This window comes from Chinchilla lanigera, unplaced genomic scaffold (genome assembly GCF_000276665.1).
Source record: "Chinchilla lanigera isolate Chin_1 unplaced genomic scaffold, ChiLan1.0 scaffold00035, whole genome shotgun sequence".
NCBI classification, from domain to species: Eukaryota; Metazoa; Chordata; class Mammalia; order Rodentia; family Chinchillidae; genus Chinchilla; species Chinchilla lanigera.
The window spans coordinates 27787-49159 of record NW_004955436.1 but is presented as its reverse complement, the minus strand read 5'-3'; the positions used below and the strand labels follow the sequence as shown (position 1 = coordinate 49159).

General features: G+C 40.3%; 3 protein-coding genes across 8 annotated transcripts in view; 1 reads left to right on the top strand and 2 right to left on the bottom strand.

The window, feature by feature from the left end:
• Kpna5 (karyopherin alpha 5 (importin alpha 6)) overlaps positions 1 to 280 on the bottom strand; it is a 53568-nt gene extending 53288 nt beyond the window's left edge. Inside the window, exon 1 of the mRNA XM_005389117.2 lies at positions 134 to 280. The gene's annotated coding sequence lies outside the window, so the exon portion shown is untranslated. The remainder of the gene's footprint in view (positions 1 to 133) is intronic.
• A 5298-nt stretch (positions 281 to 5578) lies between these two features.
• Positions 5579 to 18522, top strand: Rsph4a (radial spoke head 4 homolog A (Chlamydomonas)). 4 transcript variants are annotated; one of them, XM_013516649.1, is made up of 6 exons: positions 5579 to 6294; positions 8857 to 9091; positions 13341 to 14102; positions 15214 to 15361; positions 15972 to 16089; positions 18385 to 18522. In XM_013516649.1, exons 1-6 carry the CDS (start codon positions 5696 to 5698, stop codon positions 18386 to 18388), a joined length of 1866 nt encoding a protein of 621 aa, XP_013372103.1. In that variant the 5' UTR covers positions 5579 to 5695; the 3' UTR covers positions 18389 to 18522. The 4 variants fall into 4 exon arrangements, with proteins under 4 accessions (XP_013372103.1, XP_013372101.1, XP_013372102.1 ...); XM_013516647.1 differs by having other exon boundaries at positions 17582 to 18522; XM_013516648.1 differs by lacking the exon at positions 18385 to 18522 and adding an exon at positions 17605 to 17711.
• Positions 18523 to 20690: 2168 nt separating this feature from the next.
• Positions 20691 to 21373, bottom strand: part of Zufsp (zinc finger with UFM1-specific peptidase domain) — a 27469-nt gene continuing 26786 nt past the window's right edge. For all 3 annotated transcript variants that reach the window (XM_005389113.2, XM_005389112.2, XM_005389114.2), the window contains one exon: positions 20691 to 20944. In XM_005389113.2, coding sequence (XP_005389170.1) covers positions 20897 to 20944 — 48 coding nt within the window. In that variant the 3' untranslated portion in view covers positions 20691 to 20896. The remainder of the gene's footprint in view (positions 20945 to 21373) is intronic.

The window sequence follows — 21373 nt, the reverse complement described above, 5'->3', positions numbered from 1 at the left end:
CCCCGCCGCCCCGCGCGCCACGCCCCCGCCGCCCTGCGGGAACCCCGCACACCCGCGGCGAGCACGGGGCGCACACCCTCCCCAGGGCACCAGCCTCAGCCTCTTCAGTCTCCCCGGCGTCACGCCCACTCACCCGCTCCTGGGGCCCCGTCTGGCCAGGCCGCGGGGAAGGAGAGACAGCCCGTCCCGCCCCAGCGCGGAGCACGGCTGCACGGGCAAACCTGCTCCCGACCCAAGATGGCGGCCAGCGGGCCTCTCGCGACGCCGAGAGCTGACTCCCAGAAGCCCTTGCGACGGCGGGTGGCCTCCTGCGACCCAGGTTCGCGGAACAGGAGGGGCGGGGACGAGGGCGCGCCCTGTCCGTGCGGGGTGTAGCGCCTTGCGTTTGCTCGCAGTGTGAGGGCTGTGTTAATTTGTTTTTTCTACCTGCGTTCATTTCTCTGTCTGTCCATTTATCATCTATCTTCCTGATTTGGGTGGGGATTCCAACTGAATTTTGTAGCTTTCACGTTTTTGCTTCCTCCTTTCTTTAAAGAGGCTCCTGGGAAACAGTGTTTTGGGAATGGTTCCTAAAAGTAATGTTTTCGGAAAATTATCTTCAGTTTTATTTCTTTGATCATTTCTCACTTTTTCCTTTACGCTTTTCTGTATCTCTTACTAGTTAGAGATGGAATTCAATTTATCATCTGATACTTGTCTCTGTCTTCCATCCCTTTCTGTTTTCTATTTTTTTCTGAAAAATTTCTTGGGTTGAAGGGAGGGGAAGGGAATGGGAGAAAAAGAAGAAAGATGTATCACTGAACAGATGCAAATTCTCTATGATGAATGTTGTTATGTATATCTAAAATGTACCAATAAAATTAGTTTTTAAAAAATCAAGCTGTGATGTGAACAGTTTCACCAAAAATTTGGTCCTAAGCTTACATAAGATCTGCAAATAAAATGATAAAGTTTAGTCATAAAAACAAGTAAACTGAACTGTTTCATTCTGTCATAAATGTTTTCATATGATTTAGGTAAACTTTTGACAAATGAGTTTTTTTTGGAGGGTGTATCAGGACTCAAACTCAGGACCTTACACTTGCCAGGCAGGCGCTTGTGCCACTGAGCTATATCCCCGGCCCAAATGAGTTAATTTAAATTTGTTAAGATAATAAAAAGATTTCTTCAGTTTTGTTAGCACACATTTTTACCTGATTATTGGACAACCATAATGGTATTTATCTTTGTTTTGTTTGGTTTGAGACAGGGTCTTGCTATGTAGTTTGGGCTGGCTTTGGACTCAGTGTGTAGCCCAACCTAGCCTTGAACTTACAGCGATCCTCCTGTCTCAGCCTCCCAAGTGCTAAGATCACAGATGTGTGCCACAGTGCCCAGCTAATTGTATTTATCTTTCTTAGAATTTTTAAATGCAATATCCATTGCTGTTTCAAGTACAGCAACTCTTACTATTATTCTTTGACAAATTACTGCCTATGCTTGTATATCAGTTTCCATAAGCAACCTAGGAATAACTTTAATTGTAAATGGGATAAATGTTCACAGATATATTGATAGATAGGAAACAACTCACGTCAGTTAAAATATAAGAATTTCAATTACTAAGTATAAATTGAAATACTTTGGGTTTTTTTAATTCTATAAAAAATTAAGTTGGGTCCATTAAATGTGTCTTCATAAATTGTTATATCACAAAACTATTGAAGATTGTTTTCTTCTTGGATCTTCAACAAAAGTAAGATTAGCAAGAATTCAAACATTGCTTAACATATATAATTCTTTATGCAAAGAATACAAAATAATAAAGCTGTATTTTGGTTGTTAAGAGTATAAAAACAAGCTGGGTGTGGTGGCAGAGGCCTGTAGTCCCAGCACTCCAGAGGCTCAAGCAGGCAGGAGGATTGCTGTGAGTTTGAGGCCAGCTTGGGCTACATAGTGAGTTCAAGGCCAGTCTGAACTACACAGCAAGAGTCTGTCTCAAAAACACCAAAAGAGTATAAAAACAAGTGTTTTATTTTATTACAAAAGTGTAATCTTTTCTGAATTCAAAAATTTTGTAAGGATTGTTTAAAATTGTAAATTTAAGTAAGAAATCCAGGCAAAAATAACCAGGAAAAAAAAAATGTAGGACAGAGATATAAAAATAGTTTTAAGCATGCGGATATATTTTTATTTTAAAAAGGAAAAAATATTTTATTTTCTAATTGTTTAGTAAATGTTTAGTAAATGTTTGCAACATTGATGTCTATCTTAGAAAAATCATACACATATATTACAGATCACGTCTTGGCTGTGTTTCTCTCCTTTGAACTGCCCATGTTTTTTGCCTTCCTTTCCTAGATCCTTTCTCATCTCCATAGAGTTTACCTCCCTTTTCCTACCATCCCCCTTTTATTTTGCTCTTAATATTTTGAGTCTCTCATATCAAATAAATTAATGATAGTTAAATTTCTATGTCTGATTAATTTTATTTAGTATCAATATAGAAAAAATATAACTCCCAACTTGCTAAATGTCAGATGTGCCAAGTTCATGTCCCATGACATTAAAGAATGAATTCCAAAGACAAAGGAGATTAATAGTAGGAAAGGTTTACTGGGGAATAGAAATAGCTCCTGAGAGACAGGAGGGGTTCCAGGTAGGTTGCCACTGAGGTCATTTCTCCAAGAATGTTTTATAGGGCAAAATAATGAGATGGGTAAAAAATCATGAGAGGGGTACAGTATGGGTCGAACTATTATCAACCAATAAGATTACAAGTATAGCGGCTTAACTGGACTGATCCAGTAGGGATGTGGGGCATGTGGCAAGGGTACACGGCTGACATCATTAACTTTGGCTTTTCTGTGACTTCTGAAACAGGAACGTTTTGAGAAAGGGGTGGGCGCAGATGATCTGTCACCCAGGTGTCTGATGTATATCTGGACTTAATGGGCTAGGTGGCCCTAATTATAGTATAGTCCCAAATTTCCATTCATCATTAGGGAAGTCTGCAAATCTGGCCATTGTAACTTCAGGGGGAATCAAACTCAGGACCTCACACTTGGAAGGCAGGCACTTTTGCTGCTGAGCTCTATCCCCAGCCCCGGCCATTGTAACTGTAATCCTGAAGCCTTGCATTCTTCTGATGTGCCTCTCACCACAATTTTGATGTCTCCACCTTTCACTGACTTCTTTGAGACCTCAGTCCCTCTCTGACTATATAGTAATGTTCATCTAAGTTAGCTGCCTATAATAGTATCATGATGTCAAGATCCATCCCTTTTCTTACAAATAACTTTATTCTTTTTGGATGAGTAGTACTCCATTATATATTAATACCATGGTTTCTTTACCTATTCATCTGTTAATTGATATACAGGTCGCTTCCATGATTTACTTACAGTGAGTGGTGCTACTATAAACATGGGTATATATGTATCAGTATAATATGATTGGCTTAGCTCTTTCTGGAAGACACCCAGAAGAAGTACAACTTGGAAAAATGGAATTTCTACTTTTAGTCTTTTGAGGAATCTCCAAAATCATCACTTTCCATAATGTTTGTACTAGTTTGAATTCCCACCAAAAGTGAAAAGTAGTACAGGTAGTGCAACTGAGGCTGGGAAACCACTCTCCTCCACCAATCTGAATTTGCACAACACCCCAGAGCCAGTCCTCTTCCATTGTCATAAGAGAAGCAGATATAAAAATAACAAAGATCCCCAAAAATCTGTAAAGCTTCTGGTCAGACAGAGCAAATGTGTGTTAGATCTCATAACCTGACCTTCAGTAACATTTTCCCCACTCAAACTTGTTTAAAATTTCATGTATTTAGATGACATCTCATGTGTGTTATTAAAATAGATTGAATTCTGGTAGAGCCAAGTATACAAGGTGCTCCTTGGATGACTCAGCACCCTGTCAATCATTTCTGTCACTCTTATCCAGAGACATCCAATGAGAGAACCCAGGTGGGCTGCACCCTGTTTAAAACCAACAGCCTGGTTTATATCCATTGTTCCTACTTCCCTGCCGTCCATTTGTGCCACCTTTTTGTTTCTTTTGGCAGAAACTTACCCTACACAAAACTCCCCATCATCTTCAACAAATTTAGCTGCTTTTTCTTTTACCATTGGTGAAAGAAATTCTTTGCTCACGATACCGAAGAACCTGGAATCTATCTCTTGAAGGATTGCTTTTCCCCGACAACTTCACCAGCATTTCCTGTGGAGCATGTAGTAGACATTCTTAGTACAGTAAGATGGAATCTCGGTGTTGTTTTGATTTACATTTCTCAAGCTGGGGATATAGCTCAGCGGCACAAGTGCCTGTGTAGCAAGTGCAAGGTCCTGAGTTCAATTTCCAGTACAAAAAATAAATAAATAAATAAATAAATAAATAAATAAATACAAGTGATTTACATTTCTCTATTGGCTACCTCTAAGCACCTTGTCCCTTTATGCTTCCTTTGTCCTGGCCTTACCACCTTCCCTATAAGAAAAAAGCCTCCGCCACATCTTATCAGCTGCAGGACAGAAGAAAGACCCACTAAGCAGAGAAATGTTTGCTGTAAACCTTGCACCAGTGACAAAGAAATCAACTTATAGTTCTCATTGATTTTTTGATTTAACAATTCCAAGGATTCTAAATCTAGAAGAGCTAACATTAAGGAGTCCTTGAGCCAGCAGAAATTAGATGCACAATTATGTGAATTCACACACGTGGAAAGGAAAAGAACTATATCTTATATCAAACTATTAAAGAGTTTTTTATTCCCACACTAAACTATGGGTAGAAGAGTTTATGTTCTTCCATCAAGTTCTGTGCTAAATGAAACTCACATCAATGTAAAGTGTAAAATAACCAAGTATTAGTTGGTTTATTTAAAAAGAGAAATGCAGAGCAAGCTAACATTAAAGACTTGACTACTTTACCATTTGCAGTTGAGTCTAGATATGATCCAATCCTGTAGACTTTTTTCGTGAGGGAGAGAGCATACAAAAGTTACTAGTTACACTCATGACCTTAAGTAATTGTAAAATTATGAATTCACATGTACATTACAAAATATTTTATAACAATATAGCTGTAGCGTTCATCTGAATTTTAATTATTAGAAAATGGGTAGCCCACGATACTGTTTACACAGGGTAACTTTTGCATTGCCTTCTCCTTTAAGATGTATTCGGCCTACCCGTCAGGCAGATCCAACCCAAGGCAGGAGAGCAAATCTCAGACCTTGCTTAATTTTCCCAGTCTCCCGACTTGGTTGGTGGCAGCAATGAGACAAGAGTCCCCAAGTCTCCACCACACACACACACACACACACTGTTTCTTCACTAATGCACAACTTGCTCCTGGTGGCACAGCTTGGATCACACATCAGATGACCTTAAGTCACCCGGGTCACCACTGCGCCTACGAGGTGCTCAAGGGACCGAGCCAGCAGCTGGTGTTCCTAACAGCAGCGGTAGAGCCCGGGTCGGATTGGGTGAGCAACAAGGAGGGACAGGGGCTCCATCAAATCACAGATCTAGGATTCTCACCTTGGTCTCCCGACAACCCTGGCCGCAGTTGTTCTTCTGGCGGGAACTGCCCCGGGGTTGCCATGGAGACGGGACGCTAACCCTGGCGGAGCACCCGGAGCGCTGAGTGACGTTCGCCTTCTTCCCCTTCTTCACGCCTCATCAGACCTTTTCTCACGATTCTTTCCATGGAAGACTCGACCTCCCTGGGTCAAGAAACAGAAAACCAACAACTGGGAGAAGCAGCGCGGCCAGGGGAGGAAGAGGCAGCAGCTCCGCCCCGGGACCCCGGTCCCCAGTCGTCCGGGCCCTGGGAGGCCGAACGAGCGCCCGACGCGGCCGAACCCCGGCCCGGGAGCAGCCGCACTCGGAGCCCCGGGTCCCGAGGCCGCGCAGCCGGACACGGGGCGGTGTCTCCCCCGCCGCCGCAGCCTCGGAAGCCCTTGCGCGCTCTGGCCAGGCAGGACCTCGGGGCCGCACAGCAGCCAGACGGGGCCGTCAGTGGGGCCCCCGATGCTGGGACTGCTCTCCCCGACCCCCTGGGGCTGTCGACTGATGAAAAGGCATCGGCTTCTGGAAGCCAGTCCAGGGAGGACACCTCCCCACCGACTCAGCAATACAGGTCAAGCAGCACGCACTCTCAGCCGAAAGAGCTGCGAACCGGCAATGCCCAGGGGGAGGACCCCGAGCCCGGGGCCTCAGAGACCGCCCCCAGCACGCTTGAGATCGCAGTGCAGAACGCCAAGGGTTACCTGTTTCAGGCCAGCAGCAAGACTGGCTTGAACCTGTAAGTCTACGATAAAAAGGAGAACAGTTTGGCTAAGTGAAAAGGGTGCAGGGTATTTGTGGTAGTGTATTTCTCTCGGTAAATGGAAGTACATTTCAAAAGATATTATAGGAAAAGAAAGTCACATAAAATGTCATCACAGCGCTAAAAGCAGGCTGGCCTTGAACTTACTTTGTAGCCCAGGCTGGCCTCTAACTCACAGCCATCCTCCTGCCTCAGCCTCCCAAGTGCTGGGACTACAGGTGTGTGTCACCACGCCCAGTTAGCAGTGGGGTTTCTTAAGAATTTTGACTCTGGAGCACAGAAATGAAATCTAAGATTTATGAATCTTGTGCTGTGAAGAGAAAATAAAGGCAAAGAAGTGTAAGCATCTTTCCAGGATGCTTGTAAAAAATAATTGTCCACAATGGTAGGGAAGGCCTGTGTCTGCAATTTAAATGTTCTAGTGCTTGTGTGGCATGGCTGGGAGCTACTTTCCAGGCTAGTGCTGTGGGGACCAGACGTCCCAGCTTCCTGGGACTGTCCTGACTTGAGCACTGGAACTGCATCTAGAAAAGCCCTGAGTTCTGCATATTGGGAGAATTTGTCATCACACAGGCGCTCAGAACCCTCCCACTTTACCCAGGTCTCTCTTCATGTGTGGTGACCAGCAGTTCAGGTATGTTCTGGGCATCCAATTGTAGTTTCAATTTCAGAACTCCTAACAGTACAGATTTCCATAGATTCTTGCTGTTATGGTCACATAAGCAGAGTGTGTCAAATGTTAAGCTAGAAGGACTTTAGAAAACATCATATCAACTCGTTTGTTTCTCGGGGAGGGATCTGACTCCTAGACTACTTAACTTGCTGGATCCACAGTCTCAGGAATCACTGACTCACATCTCCCTCCCCAAGACTCTGCTGTAGCCCCACAGCCTGATCAGTCACTGTGAGTCCCCTGGCCTGGAGGCTTCTTTCCTAGGCCTATGCCTGGCTAACTACTGGCCCTTCAGAACTCAGCTTCCATAGAACCCAAGTATTATTATTATTATTATTATTATTATTATTATTATTATTATTTAAGACAGGGTCTCGCTATGCAGTTTAGGCTGGCCTTGAGTTCACTTTGTAGCCCAGGCTGGCCTCGAACTCACAACGATCCTCCGGCCTCAGCCTCCTGAGTGCTGGCATTACAGGCGTGCACCACCATGCCCAGCTCCAGAACCCACATATAAGAGCCTCATCTTTTCCTCCAGAGTACCCAATGTTATTTATAACTGTATACATATTTATACATTTACATTTTAATGCCTGATTCAGGGCACTATACTGCAGGCCCCAGAGTGCGGTAACAATGTACGCTTTGTACTATGTTTACATGTTCAGTTACTATCATGATGTTATCAGCTGATTACTGACTATGAATGAAAGAATGAATGAATGGCAGCAGACCATAGGCCATCTTTTGAATCTGTTTCAGTCCTCAACTTAACCTGCCAAGGTGCCTCCTCTTTTGTCAGAAAATACTGAGTCCCTACTGAATATATAATGCAGAATATATGTTTGTAGCCATTATTTGGCTTAAAGAAACAGAAAGTACACTCTAAAGTTTAATTAAAAAATAGTATTTGATGGAAGTATTCTTTCACTAAGGCAAGATTTAAGTGAACTAGAAAGAAATTGGAGAAATCTAATGCATACCCACCAGAGAGTCATTTTATGCAAGTTTCAACAGAAGTTTCTTTTCACCAATAGAAATTTGCCAGGGGTTTGTCTTGTTCAAAGAAAATCTGTGCTGTAAATCTGATACTGAAAAAGCACACACTAGCAGTTATGTATAAAATATAATGAATTAACGAAAGGATAGAAGCAGTTTCAGTAATTTAGTTGTGAAATAAAAGCTAGTGCTTTGTTTTTGATTGAATAGAACCAAATATTAGCGGTATCATAGTTTTTTGGGTTTTTTTTTTTTGGTTTTTCTCCAGTACCGGGAACCGAACTCACGACCTTGCGCTTGCCAGGCAGGTGCTTTGTCGCTAAGCTAAATCCCCAGCCCCTTAGCGGTATCATAGTTTAACGTCATATTTGATAACACTTGTCTTTGTTGTGTGTGGTGGAGGTTGCAATGTGAAATGTATTCTTTGTAGGTCTAAATAAAGTAAATAACTGGCTTAAAAATAATACAGAAAGGAGGTAAACAGGTCTTAAAGATACAATCAGCAGATTTAGAAATCAAGTTGGGTGACAGGGACAGGGGAATGGAAAAGAAAGTAACAATAAAAATGTTGTTCACTTTTAAAGAGACTTCCATTTCAGAAATGAAATGTGAAGCTGTATCTGATATGAATGACGTATCTTCCTTTAATATGTTTTTCTTTAATAGCTTAAACATCCTATCCCATTAGATGCATTTCTTAGGAAAAATTCTAGGATAGCTTCTCTCTAACATGGCAGACTCATCTTCACTGAAAATCCCTGATGATGTCAGATTCATGAGTTCCCTAAAACCAAGTGACCTGCAGGAAATGCTTCTATAAGTGCTCTTAATGTGCGTGTGATCTGGAATTTTCTCTGTTTGAGTAGATATGATCATCTTTCTAATGTGCTGACCAAGATATTTGATGAGCGTCCTGAAAATGCTGTTGACATCATTGAAAATATCAGCCAAAAGGTGAAAATGGCACATTTTAGTAAAAAGTTAGATACACTCCAAAATGAGAATGAGATGCTCCCAACATATGAAATAGCAGAGAGGCAAAAGGCTCTTTTTCTCCAGGGACATTTGGAAGGAGCTGACCAAGAACTGGAAGATGAAATTGTAAGTCATTACTATAAATATTAATGGTTAAATTTTGGGGGAGTCCTGGGGAGCTGGATGGGGTGTGGCTTTAAGTTCATAGCAAGTAGTTTTTATGGCTTTCTAAATAGTATTTGCATCTTAATTTCCTTAAATCTTTTCAAGCCTCCAACTAACTCACTTGATGCCACTCACTTCCTTGTTAATTATTATTTCACAATGTGTGGTTTGTTATTGTTGTTATTCTGATACAGGGTCTTGCTATGTAACTCAGGCTGGCCTGGAACTCATGATCCTCCTGCTTCAGCTTCCCTGGGGCTGGGATTACAAGCATGTACCACTAGGTCTAGCTCACATGAAGTTGTAATATGTTATAAGCCTTAGTTTTTGTTAGAGGTTTGTGTGGTAAGTTTCTTGGAAACAGAAAGGATGGTTTCTTTGTAAGATGGCTTCTTTGTTTATCATATTCTCCAAGTTATCTGGTACAGATCTGGGCATATAGTTAGTTCTTATTAAATATTTGTTGAACAGTGAATGCCAGATACAGTTAAGTTTCTATCACCGACACTGAAACTATCATGAGGACATAGTGTAATGCATTCTTCATGTGTCTGTGGTGAGACTCATGCAGGCAAACCTACTGCCCTGCAGTTACATGTAAGCTATGTGTTATACTTGTGTCCAGATGTCTGCAAAAACCTCATGCCATCATGGGGGAGGGGAGCTGCTTTTCAGAGATGGCTGAGGGGGATTTTCAGAGGTGGATCTAGACTGTGTGGTGCTGGGATCAAGGGTGTGTGATTGATTTACAAAACTCAGTCCACTGATCGGTTGGGCATAGTTCTGGGTAGGATTAAGGGTACGAGTGCTATACTCACCCTAGGGCAGGTAGTCTGCATAAAATATAAGGGACAGAGACAGGATTAATGTGTTCTTGCCTGCCTGCTTACTGTGGACTATTTCTCATCTGCAATGCCCCCCTGCTCTGCCACCCTGCCTTGGAACCAGCCAAATGTGCTTTGTTTTGTTTTTTTAAAGACAGACTCTTGCTGCATAGTCCAGGCTGGACTCACTGTGTAACCCAGGCTGGCCTCAAACTTGCAGCTATCCTCCTTGTCAGCCTCCTGAGTGCTGGGGTTACAGGTGTGCTACACCATACCCACTGATTTTGTTTTTATTTGGTGTTTTTGAGTGCTGGGACTACAGGCGTGTGCCACCACGCCCGCCTGTTTTTGCTTTTGTTTGGTGTTTTTGAGACAGGATCTGACTATGCAGTTTAGGCTGGCTTTTGAACTCACTGTATAACTCCAGCTGGCTTTGCAAGCTTAAGGCCAGTCTGGGGAACTCAGCAAGACCCTGCCTCAAAATAAAATTTCATAATGGGCTGGGGATGTAGCTAAGTGGTGAAGCACTTGCTTGACATGCAGGAGACCCTGGTTTCAGTTCCCAATAGTACAAAACAAAAAAAGCTTAAAATATTTTAAAGGAGTATCTTGTATTGTTTCCTAAGTCCTACATACACATCTTCTGAACCTCCCTGTTCTGTTACTAGCATACTTAAAGTGTGTACATAAGTTGCAAATCCGATGTTTAGAGTAACATATTTTCAAAAAGAGACTCACTCTGTAGGGGAAAATTGGAACCTAGGTGCAAGCCTGCAGTTCAGCAGCCCATGGGCGGTGGGGTCCAAAGTACTGAGAAGGAAAGGCTGGTGGGGTTCAGTAATCAATACCAGGCTGCTTCAACAAGATGGCATTTGGCTATGTTGCCATACATAATGGTGTGGTCTCAGGGGCACAGCACATGGGGCAGGCAGGTAGAAGAGGTCCCCCAGAGGCCTTAATCAAGGCGAGGTCCAAATGGGCACCAGGACATGAAAAGCACAGCGTCCTAGGGCGAGGGTCCCCATCTTAAGAGTAGCATGCTGAATGAAAACAGAAATAACCTGTTTCGACCTAGCACCTAAGCCCTTGTCTTAGTTATTTCCTCATTGCTGGGACAAAATACTTTCAATATCCAGAAGTTAAAGGAGAAAAGGTTTATTTTACCTCACAATCTGTAGAGGCTCCAGTCCATAGCCAGCTGGCTCCAAGCCATCACGGCATGGCAGAGGGGTATCACAGAGGAGAAACAATCCATGGCAAGGAACACAGAAATCAGCAAGCGGCAAGCCTCCTTTTCTCTTTTGTCTCATCCAGGCTACAAACCTATCAGATAGTGCCAACCATTCGTAGGGTGGACCTTCCCGTTATCCACCACCAAAACCGTGCTGAAGCACTCAGTGGAGTAATTTAGTCACCACACACCCTTACTGCACAGTCCCACATCCGTGATCCAACCTTTTCCAAAAGCCCCACCTATGAGAGCGTGAGGCTTGGTGGGGACATTTAGACTAAGGAGAGTCGATAAATCATCCTGATGAACAGGGTAGAACTGGCTTTAAAACCTGGGAAAACTGAGTGAAAAGCTCAGAGAAGGAACAGGAAGAGTTGGCTTCTGAAAGAACGAGACTTCAGCTATGTGACAATGCTGTTCCTGACTTCTGTGTATGTATTCATTTTGTAGTTGTGCCTAGACTTCAGCACTCATTCACTGGCAAATACTGTGACTGTCTACTGCATTCCACGTAGAGAGATGTGCATGTGGAAAAGATTTTTCTGCCTTAAGTTGCTTACAGTCAAGTAAGAGGGACACCAAAAATTATAAAGCTATTGATTAGTACAGTGAAGAGATGGCTTCCTATGATGGAAAAAACCTGGGCTTTGGACTTAGAGCTGAGTTAGATACCGCGTCAGTCACTCACTAGTTGTACGACTTGGAGCAAGTGACTTGACTTTCCATGCCTCAGGGATAGTCACATGGCAACATCCTGAGGAGTATGAGTAAAAGGTCTGAGTATATACTAAGGATGTATCACAGCAACAGTTCTACTGTTTTGACAGCTGGCTAGACCACCAGAGAGAAAGGAGCACCTAATTCTGCTATTGGCAACTTGGCAAGGCTTTGTAGTGGAAGTGATATTTCTTCTGGATCACAAAAGATATGTAGGCTTCACCAAGTGAAGACTGCAATAAATAAAATTCCAGGGAAAATGAAAAATAGAAGATGAGGAAAGATTCAAATTCCAAGCAGCCATATATCACTTGAGGTGGTATGGGAGAACACTTCTAAAACTAAAACATTGTGTGCTGAGATGGAGAGGCACTTTTGAGGACACTAACATCTAGGGCTCACTTAGGAAATGAAAGGACCAATGAAAGAAGCCAAGAAAAAGTTCTAGAGGGCTGAGAAGGATCAACAATGAGTTTTATAACCCAAAGCAAGAGTGGGACATGGTGGAGCACACATGTAATCCCAGCACTTTGGAGGCTGAGGCAGGAGGATTACAATGCGCTTGAGGCCAGCCTGGGCTAGATTGGGAGTTCAGAGTCAGCCTGAACCATATAGCAAGACCCTGTCTTTAAGAATATATAAGAAAAGATGAGGATTTTAAAAGGCATTATATTTATTATGATACTATAATAATATAAATGAGAGCAGATCGTGTGTAAGAATAGCAAATGCTCTCCATTTCTCTATCATCTCAGTTAAGGTTTTTTCCTACATTCCCACATTCTCACAAATGTTTTTCTTCAGCACACTTCAGACTGCTTGCTCATTTTCCTGTTTATTCTTTTGTAGGACTATTTATATTTTTCTTCATTATGTTAGATCACAAATTATTTATTGTAAGTAGGGATATGCATCTGATTACATTGTCTTCAAGTTAAATTGAACACTTAACTTTATTACATTTTCTTTTTATTTATACTGTTACCACATATCTGTACATATATGTATATATATAAATATATTGATTGTTATTTACCCTAAACATATATAACCATGTATTTCAAAAATATTTTTAAATGGCAATGTAAAATATTTATACCTCTATTTTCTCTAAATACTTGTGTATGCAAGTTACATCTTATTTTAGCACAAGAATTGCTTAAATATTTTTTATAAAACAGACTGTTGTATTTTCATTATCAATAACAGTTATTAAATTCTTCCTAACATATACATATAAAACAGGGTAACTGTCATAGTAAGGAGTACAAAATACAATGAGTATAAGAAGCTAAGTTTATAAGTTATGAGAGTAGAAGTGAAATTTGAGAACTATTATAGTTTAAGTTAAATCTTTGAAGAAATGTTAAAGGGGTGGAGAAATTAGAGCTAATATCAAGGAAACAGGCATTTCTGCTTATGGATAACATTTTAATAGGATTTGTTTTCCCAGGCAGAGAACTCTCTTCCAAATGTAATGGAGTCCGCTTTTTATTTTGAACAAGCTGGACTTGGTTTGGGCACGGATGAAACTTATCGCATATTTCTTGCCCTCAAACAACTTACTGACACTCACCCAGTCCAAAGATGCCGTTTCTGGGGCAAGATCTTGGGCCTGGAAATGAATTATATTGTAGCTGAAGTAGAAATTCGTGAGGGGGAAGATGAAGAGGAAGTGGAAGAAGAGGATGTAGCTGAAGCTGAAGAGAGGTACAATGGTGAAAGTGAGGCTGACAAAGATGAGGAGGATGAGTTACCGAAGTCCTTCTACAAGCCCCCACAGGCGATTCCAAAAGAAGAAAGTAGGACGGGTGCCAACAAATATGTCTATTTTGTTTGCAATGAACCAGGAAGACCGTGGGTGAAGCTACCATCAGTCACACCTGCACAAATTGTTACTGCAAGAAAAATCAAAAAATTTTTTACTGGGCGGTTGGATGCTCCCATCGTAAGCTACCCACCTTTTCCAGGAAATGAGAGCAATTACTTACGAGCACAAATTGCCCGAATTTCAGCAGGAACTCATGTCAGTCCTCTAGGATTCTATCAGTTCGGTGAAGAGGAAGGAGAGGAAGAGGAAGATGTAGAAAGCGGACGAGATAGCTTTGAAGAAAACCCTGATTTTGAAGGCATCCAAGTGATTGATCTAGTGGAATCTCTATCCAATTGGGTTCATCACGTTCAGCACATTCTTCCTCAGGTAGGGGAATGTTGTCAGATACTGCACAGACTTAGATTTGTGTGTGTTCTGAAATTACTCTGCTTTTATATATCAACTAGTGATGGATGAATTATTTTGGAAAGAGCTCTTTTATTCTATCTCTATAATACATGGACCTTTTATGTCAAGAACCATGAAAGATTTAAAAAAGTAAGTAAATAGTGCTATGTAGCAGTTATAGGATGTATGTATCAGGTGTTAATAGGACTATATGCATATTAAATGTTATGTATGATTGTATTAAATTATATGACTATACTATATATTAAATTATAGATGCATACGCTATCTTTTAAATTGATTATATACATCTATTCCTAAGTTAATCCCCAGAACCACCTTATGAAAATTTTTGTATTATTATCTTTATCTCATAGATGAGGAAACTGAGGCAGAGAATTTAGGAACCATTAAGAACATGACAGAGAGAATGCGGCTGATAAATAACATAGTCAGATGTGAAGCTGTGTAGAATGGAGCCAGGGTCCATCCTTCTAAACCCTCTATTGTACTCCCTCATTTACAGGTGGAAAAATCTTCATTATATTTTGATCTAGGTAGGATATACTCTGAGACACATCTAGAGTTGAGAAATTTTTTTTTTTTTTTTTTGGTTTTTCTCCGGTACCGGGAACCGAACTCACGACCTTGCGCTTGCCAGGCAAGCGCTTTTTGCCGCTGAGCTAAATCCCCAGCCCCTAGAGTTGAGAAATTTAATCCCCAACTTTATTACCAAATTTAAAAATTGTTAATCATAATAGCTTTACTTAATTTATACAATTTATTACAACCAATATAATGCAACCAATATAATACAACCTTTTCCACTAAGGTTCTGTTAATTTTAAGATACACATGAAACTTCAAATTTTGTAACTTCAAGAAGTTAGCAAATTCTTGGAAATAATAGTATATTTTTTTGGTTGAAAATTAGAGGAAATAGCACTTGGTAAATGCATGTAGAAAGCATAAATGGAAAATTAGTTTCCCATACATTGAAACCACATCCTGATAAATGCTTCAATCCAAATGAATATTGAAATTTTAAAATCTACATTAGACTATTAAATCTTGAAACATTCATTTCCAGGGTCGCTGTACTTGGTTCAATCCCATACCAAAACATGAGGAGGAAGAAGAGGAAGATGAAGAAAAGGAAGAAGAAAAAGGAGAAGAACCTGACTATGTAGAACAAGAAGTGGGGCCTCCTCTTTTGACCCCAATCTCTGAAGATTTAGGTAACTTTATGTAACTATTAGCAGAGTAACCCCAAAACTATATACAATGTGCACTATGTGGTACATACATAAGAACCGGGAACCTCCAAAAAGTAGGTAGGTGCCAAGGTCTCAACCCCTCTCCTTTCATGTTCTGGAATTGTAGGCCAAAGCAGTGATACAGGGAGGAAACATATGCTGTCAGCCTTAGGGGAAATGGTGATCCTTGTGCATCATTCTGCCTTGCATTCTGCAGACTATAAACACATGGCATAGCCATGTAAACGCTTTCGATGGTACTGTTTAGTTTCTTCATTAATAGTAATCTGACTTTTCTTTGGTGGCACATAATACAAAATAGTATTCCTTTTCCCACATAACCTCCTCTCCCTTAATAAAACCTCTGTAGGAAAAATGTGTATATGTGTGAATGTACATATAGATATGTATATTTCAAATTGTGTAGTTCTAAAGCATTCAAAAAATACTCTCCTGATTTTATATGGTCTTTTAATTTCTTTCTATATCAAATATGTATGTATGTTTTTAATATTTAGAAAAATAATTTCAGCTGCACAGTAGATTCTTGTCTATTTGAGAGTTAAGATTTTAATTTCTCATTGTGTTCCAGAAATTCAGAATATACCCGCTTGGACAACACGACTATCCTCAAGTCTCATTCCACAGTATGCTACTGCAGTCCTTCGATCCAACCTTTGGCCTGGAGCATATGCCTTTTCCACTGGCAAGTAAGTTCCTGAGTAAGCTTTGGAAATTATGTTATCGCTAGAATGTTAAGCTAGTATTGTTATTCATCTTTGCTATATTATATGTGTGCGGCAAGTATTGATTATACAGTATATCATTGATGTTAGAGTAATTCAGGCTTTTGCCCTTAACTGAAAGAAAATATGATTTTTATTCTATGATTATTTGTGTAATTTACTTATTTACTTAGATTGATGGAGATAATTCTAAGTAGTGGTTAGTTTAAGACTCAGATCCCTTTTGTTAAACATGTTTGATAAAGAACAATTAAAAATGCTGTAATCGCTTTTGAGGGATTTAGAATCAATATACTCAAAATCCTATTATCACTCACCTAGAAATTCCTTTTGTCTTGTGCTGCCATTCTTTCATGACAGTCTCTCCTCGGCAGTACAGTGGTGCTAGAGAGAGCTGAGCTGTCAGGTGTCAGAGAACCATTAGGGCAACAAGCCAAAAACTCAGAACTGAACCTTCAGTCCCTCACTGTGATAGCACATGCAGGACAACTCTTTTGACTTCTTCAAAACTCATTTCTTACTGTGAGTGGTCAGATGGGTCTGCAGAAACATGGTTGTCATAGATTTGGGGGTCTTGGGGATCACTTCACTAACAAGGCAGTCTCTGAACAAAAGGCACTTGTGGTTTTCAGATGGAGATGAGAATGGGTGTTCAGGCCTCAGAAAAAACCTAGAAATGAAGGCAGCTGAGCTAGGAACACAGAAAGCGAGCAAGACCAACCAGAGGGGCGAAAGACCTTGGACATAGCTCTCCTCAGCAATGCACTGCTTGGACACCTTGTTTGGTGTGAGAAAAGTAGTCCTCCCAGTTGGGGAGTGGGGAGTTTTCCAGGGTGAGGCTTCCCAGATAAAGCCTTTGTAATTGCCCAAGGTTGGGCCTGAAAAAGTAACATAGGTTTTTTAACCCCAAGTTTGACTCCTCACTCAGCCAAGTCTGCTTGGTTAATGGCCTTTTAACACACTCATGACAGGGCCTCACTACTCAGTGGCTTGAACCATGGGTGGAACATGCATGACTGTCCCATGGGCAGCTTTTTGTTAACTTTATTAGCAAAAAGACTGAGGTGATTAGATGTGTTTATACCATCAGTGGTAAAAACTGCTGGACAATCATACATATACCACCGATGGTTCAGTTCAGTGGGAACATGTTTAAACCCTTCTATATAACTTTCTGAGAAGTTAGTAACATTCCCCCCAACCTTGAATTGTGTAAAGCCTTTTCTTGAGTTCTAGGTGTATGGTATATTTTGACAGGGTCTGGGCCCATGGTTTTCTTAGCTTAAGCAGTTTGGATCAAAATGATTGCCTATAGTAGAATAGTAGGGGATAATTTACCTCTAACTTTGTATTTTAAATGTACATTTTTCTTACTGGACCATGGTACAATGAAATAGCACTGTATGTCTACAGAAAGATCATCTTTTTCACTGAATATGACTTTTTTAACTTATAGAAAATTTGAAAATTTCTACGTAGGCTGGGGATGTAAGTATAGTGTGGATAATTACACACCCCCAGTTCCACCACCAGTTTATCAAGAATACTCCAGTGGACCAGAAATTACAGAAATGGATGACCCTAGTGTGGAAGAGGAGCAGGCTTTCAGAGCTGCACAGGAAGCAACAGAACTTGCCAGTCAGGACAATGAAGAATCTGGGGAAGATGATGATGATGATAACTAAAATTAAAATTAGCCTGGTCTCATATGGCTGTGGCACCAATATATACAAAGCCCTTATGTGAAACTAACTTTATATTGAATGAAGAATTACTCATACTGTATAATTCCTTGAAGATATCAAACTTGACATTTCATATGCAGAACTATTATGTTTAAAGAATGATTCTCAATAGATTACATTGTTTGATGGTCATGGCTAATGGAAAACATACCTGTGTGTTGTTTCAAAAAATGTCTCATTTATTGCAAACACTGAAAGCTATAGCCCACAAAACTTCGTGGAAACTTCTGTACTTTGGAAATGTCAAGGGGTATTGAGATAAATCCTGGTAACCAGTGAACTAGAATGTCTACTTTCATCCTTTGTGGGAAGTGACCAAGAGCAGGACTCAACCTTTGGGACTGGCTGTGGTTGAGGCTGATACTCTATGCAAATACTGCAGATGTGTACATATTCATTCTCTTTCTGAGGAGAGTGTTCCTAACTCCATGATCTACTCAAAGACTGCAGAACACTCAAATGTTTAACCCTGTTACTTCTCACTTCCCTAATCAGACTTCTTGTCATCTTACAGATAATGATTTGAATTCACTGGGCGTGAGGGATGATTTGAAGAGATAAAAAGATGGAGTATCCAGACACTTCAGACATATTCTCCACTTTCAGGCATATTCTCCATTCTCATTCAATAAAAAGTATTTTGGAGTGTAAACATACTAGAGATCCTGGGGTTATGCATATAAAGTAGGCACCGTTCCTGAAATCACAGCTTTTACTGAGGGGCGTATAAAAAGGTAGAGAATTAAAATAGACTGCAATTTAGTAAGCAGTGTGATGCAGCTCTTGCAGACTCTTGGAAGAACAGTGCTTCCCAGTCTGTAGTGAAGGACAATTTTTAAAAGAGAAGCACAAGCCAATGCTATTTTTGTAAAATTAAAAAAAGAAACTGCAGCAATTTTTAATTTCTGTGCTTACCTTGTTAAGACACTGGAAGTCTATAGAACACTGTGTCAAGTCCTCAGAGGGTGACTTACCCCAGACTGAGCAGGGCAAGAAACACTGCGGAGAGCACATGTGGAATGCTGTCGCGGAGGCTCTAGGCAGCACGTGCTGCGTGTACTTTGACAAAGGACAGCAGGCTGAGGGAGCTTCAAGTGATGAGAGTAGTGAGGGGAAGGGGAAGTGAAAAGCACTAGGACGTATTATATACATGTACCAATTCCCCACGGTAAATGTCATCTTTATGTACTGTGAACATGTACCAATAGAAATAAAAACTAAAAATAAAAAAAATGAATATTTAATGAAAAGGATTGGTGAGAGATCACACTGGAGAGGTAAGCACAGCCCAGACTGTGTAAGAAAGCTGGATTTGATCCATAATGAAGAGGATTAACCTAACCTAGAAAGCTGACAAACACTGTTGTATTTAGAATGTTTGTGCTTCAGTGTGAAGGACAAATGGTAGAGAATACAGACTTAAGACAGAGAGACTAGTTAGGTTATCACACTGTCTAGGTAAGAGAACATAGTGGCATGAAAAAGAACAACTGCATGGAGATATAAACTAAAAAAAATATTACTTCTGAAGGACAGAGTATTAGAAAGGGCAGTTTCAGAATTTTCTATTTGGCAAGACTATTTCATTTTGGGGGGGCAAATTTCAGTGTTTGTTGGAGTACCTAAAATTCACAAATGTTTTTATTTTTGGCTTTTAAATATCCATTTCCTTCCCATCCTCATTTCCTCTGGAGATCACTATCTGATTAGTCTCATGTGAATCATGCCCTCCCTGGAGTCTGAATTTTGAGCAGACAATTTTACTATGGTACATAACAAGATTGTTCTGGATATAAATTAAACCATATCTTAGCCTGCAGTTGAGCTGGTTCAGCCCAGCTCTCTAGTTACTCATGGGTCCAGTGAGCTTCTGAAATCTTTAAATAATTTCCTTCTGCCTATGTCTGTCAGAGTAGGAATTCATGCTTGCAGTGATACAACTTATATTCTGTAGGGACCTCACTGGTCTCATTGTACGCCGGAGAGAAACCGTGCTGGGTGGAGGAAAATACAAGAGCTGGGTCAGGCGGAGTTACCTCTTACCTGATGGGCAACAGTAGGGGTCTTTATTTTATACTCTTGTAAAAAGTTAGTATCAGGAGAGATTATGTTGCCTAGTGACTAATGACTGTAATTCTCCAAGCAGGATGCCTTTTTCAATACCAAGGTAGCTTGACTGCCTGAGGCACTGGCTCTGTCCTGCCCTGTCACATGACCAATATCCAGCTCCAGCGACTCACAACAATATTCCACCTGAATCTGGGAGTTTCTTTCCTACAAAAGATACATTCAACACAGACTCTAAAATTGAGGGTTGGGGACTTGGCTCAGTTGTAGAGCTCTTGCCTTGCATGCACAAAGCCCTGGGTTCAATCCCTAGCACCAGAAAAATAAAACAAAAAACAACTACAACAACAACAACAAAAATTTACATGTATAGTCAATATAAATATTTAGCAAAAGCAAATCCTTATTTAAAGAATTATGCCTGTTACATAATAAGACTATGTCTACACAGTGAAAAGGGAATTTCATTATACATGTTCTTCAAGAGACGATAGCTAAATAGTATAGTGTTAAGAGCTTGGAAGTGGAACAGCGTGGGCTCACCCCCAAATCATGATCATTTTCTTGGACAAATTATTACTCTGTGAGAGCTCCAGCTCCTTCAGGGGGCTAATTATAGCACTTGTCTAAAAGAAGAATTTTAAAGATTAATATATGTAAAATACTAAGAGAACGTACACAAGTCAAGACCCAATATATATCAATTTACACACACAATAGAAAATTGTGTTCTGAAACATGGGCAAGAAAAAATTTCAGTGCAAAGAAAATATTTTATTGAAACAATTAGTAGATAATAAAGCACTAAAGGTTTAATTTTTTTTTAAGGTAAAATGTAATGTAGGCAAACATGTTGAGCACTTAAGAGAATTTGCAGATTCTTAAGTTGTATTAAAGAGTTCCATATCAGAGTTTGGAAAACAAAGGGCAATGCCATAATCACCAAAAAGCTTAATTCTTCAAGGAATCTTCTCCGCTGTAAAGACTTGAGAAGCTTGTCTCCTGGCCTTGAAAAGGAATTTTAAACACTATTAATTATGTTATAAATAAATTAATTACAGTACTAATTATCATTCTAACATAAAATAGGGTAGTTTTTTCAAAATAGTGGAAATTCCTAAAGGAAAATTAAAACACCAAACTTTGGAAGTTAGGAATAAACATTTTTTAAAGCTAAAGCAGGGCCCAGGGCTATAGCTCAATGGCACAAGCACCTGCTTGGCAAGCACAAGGTCCTGAGTTCGAGTCCCAATACCAAAAAAAAAAAAAAAAAAAATGATAAGGTACAAAGACATAAAAATCTAAAGACAATACATTGTCAAACATAAGAAAAAATCATAATTTTTAAAATAATGAGTCAAAAGTAAAAATGCTGGCTCACAAAGTTACACACAGACAGACAGGGCTACAGGTAAAAAACCAGAAGAGGCCAGAGG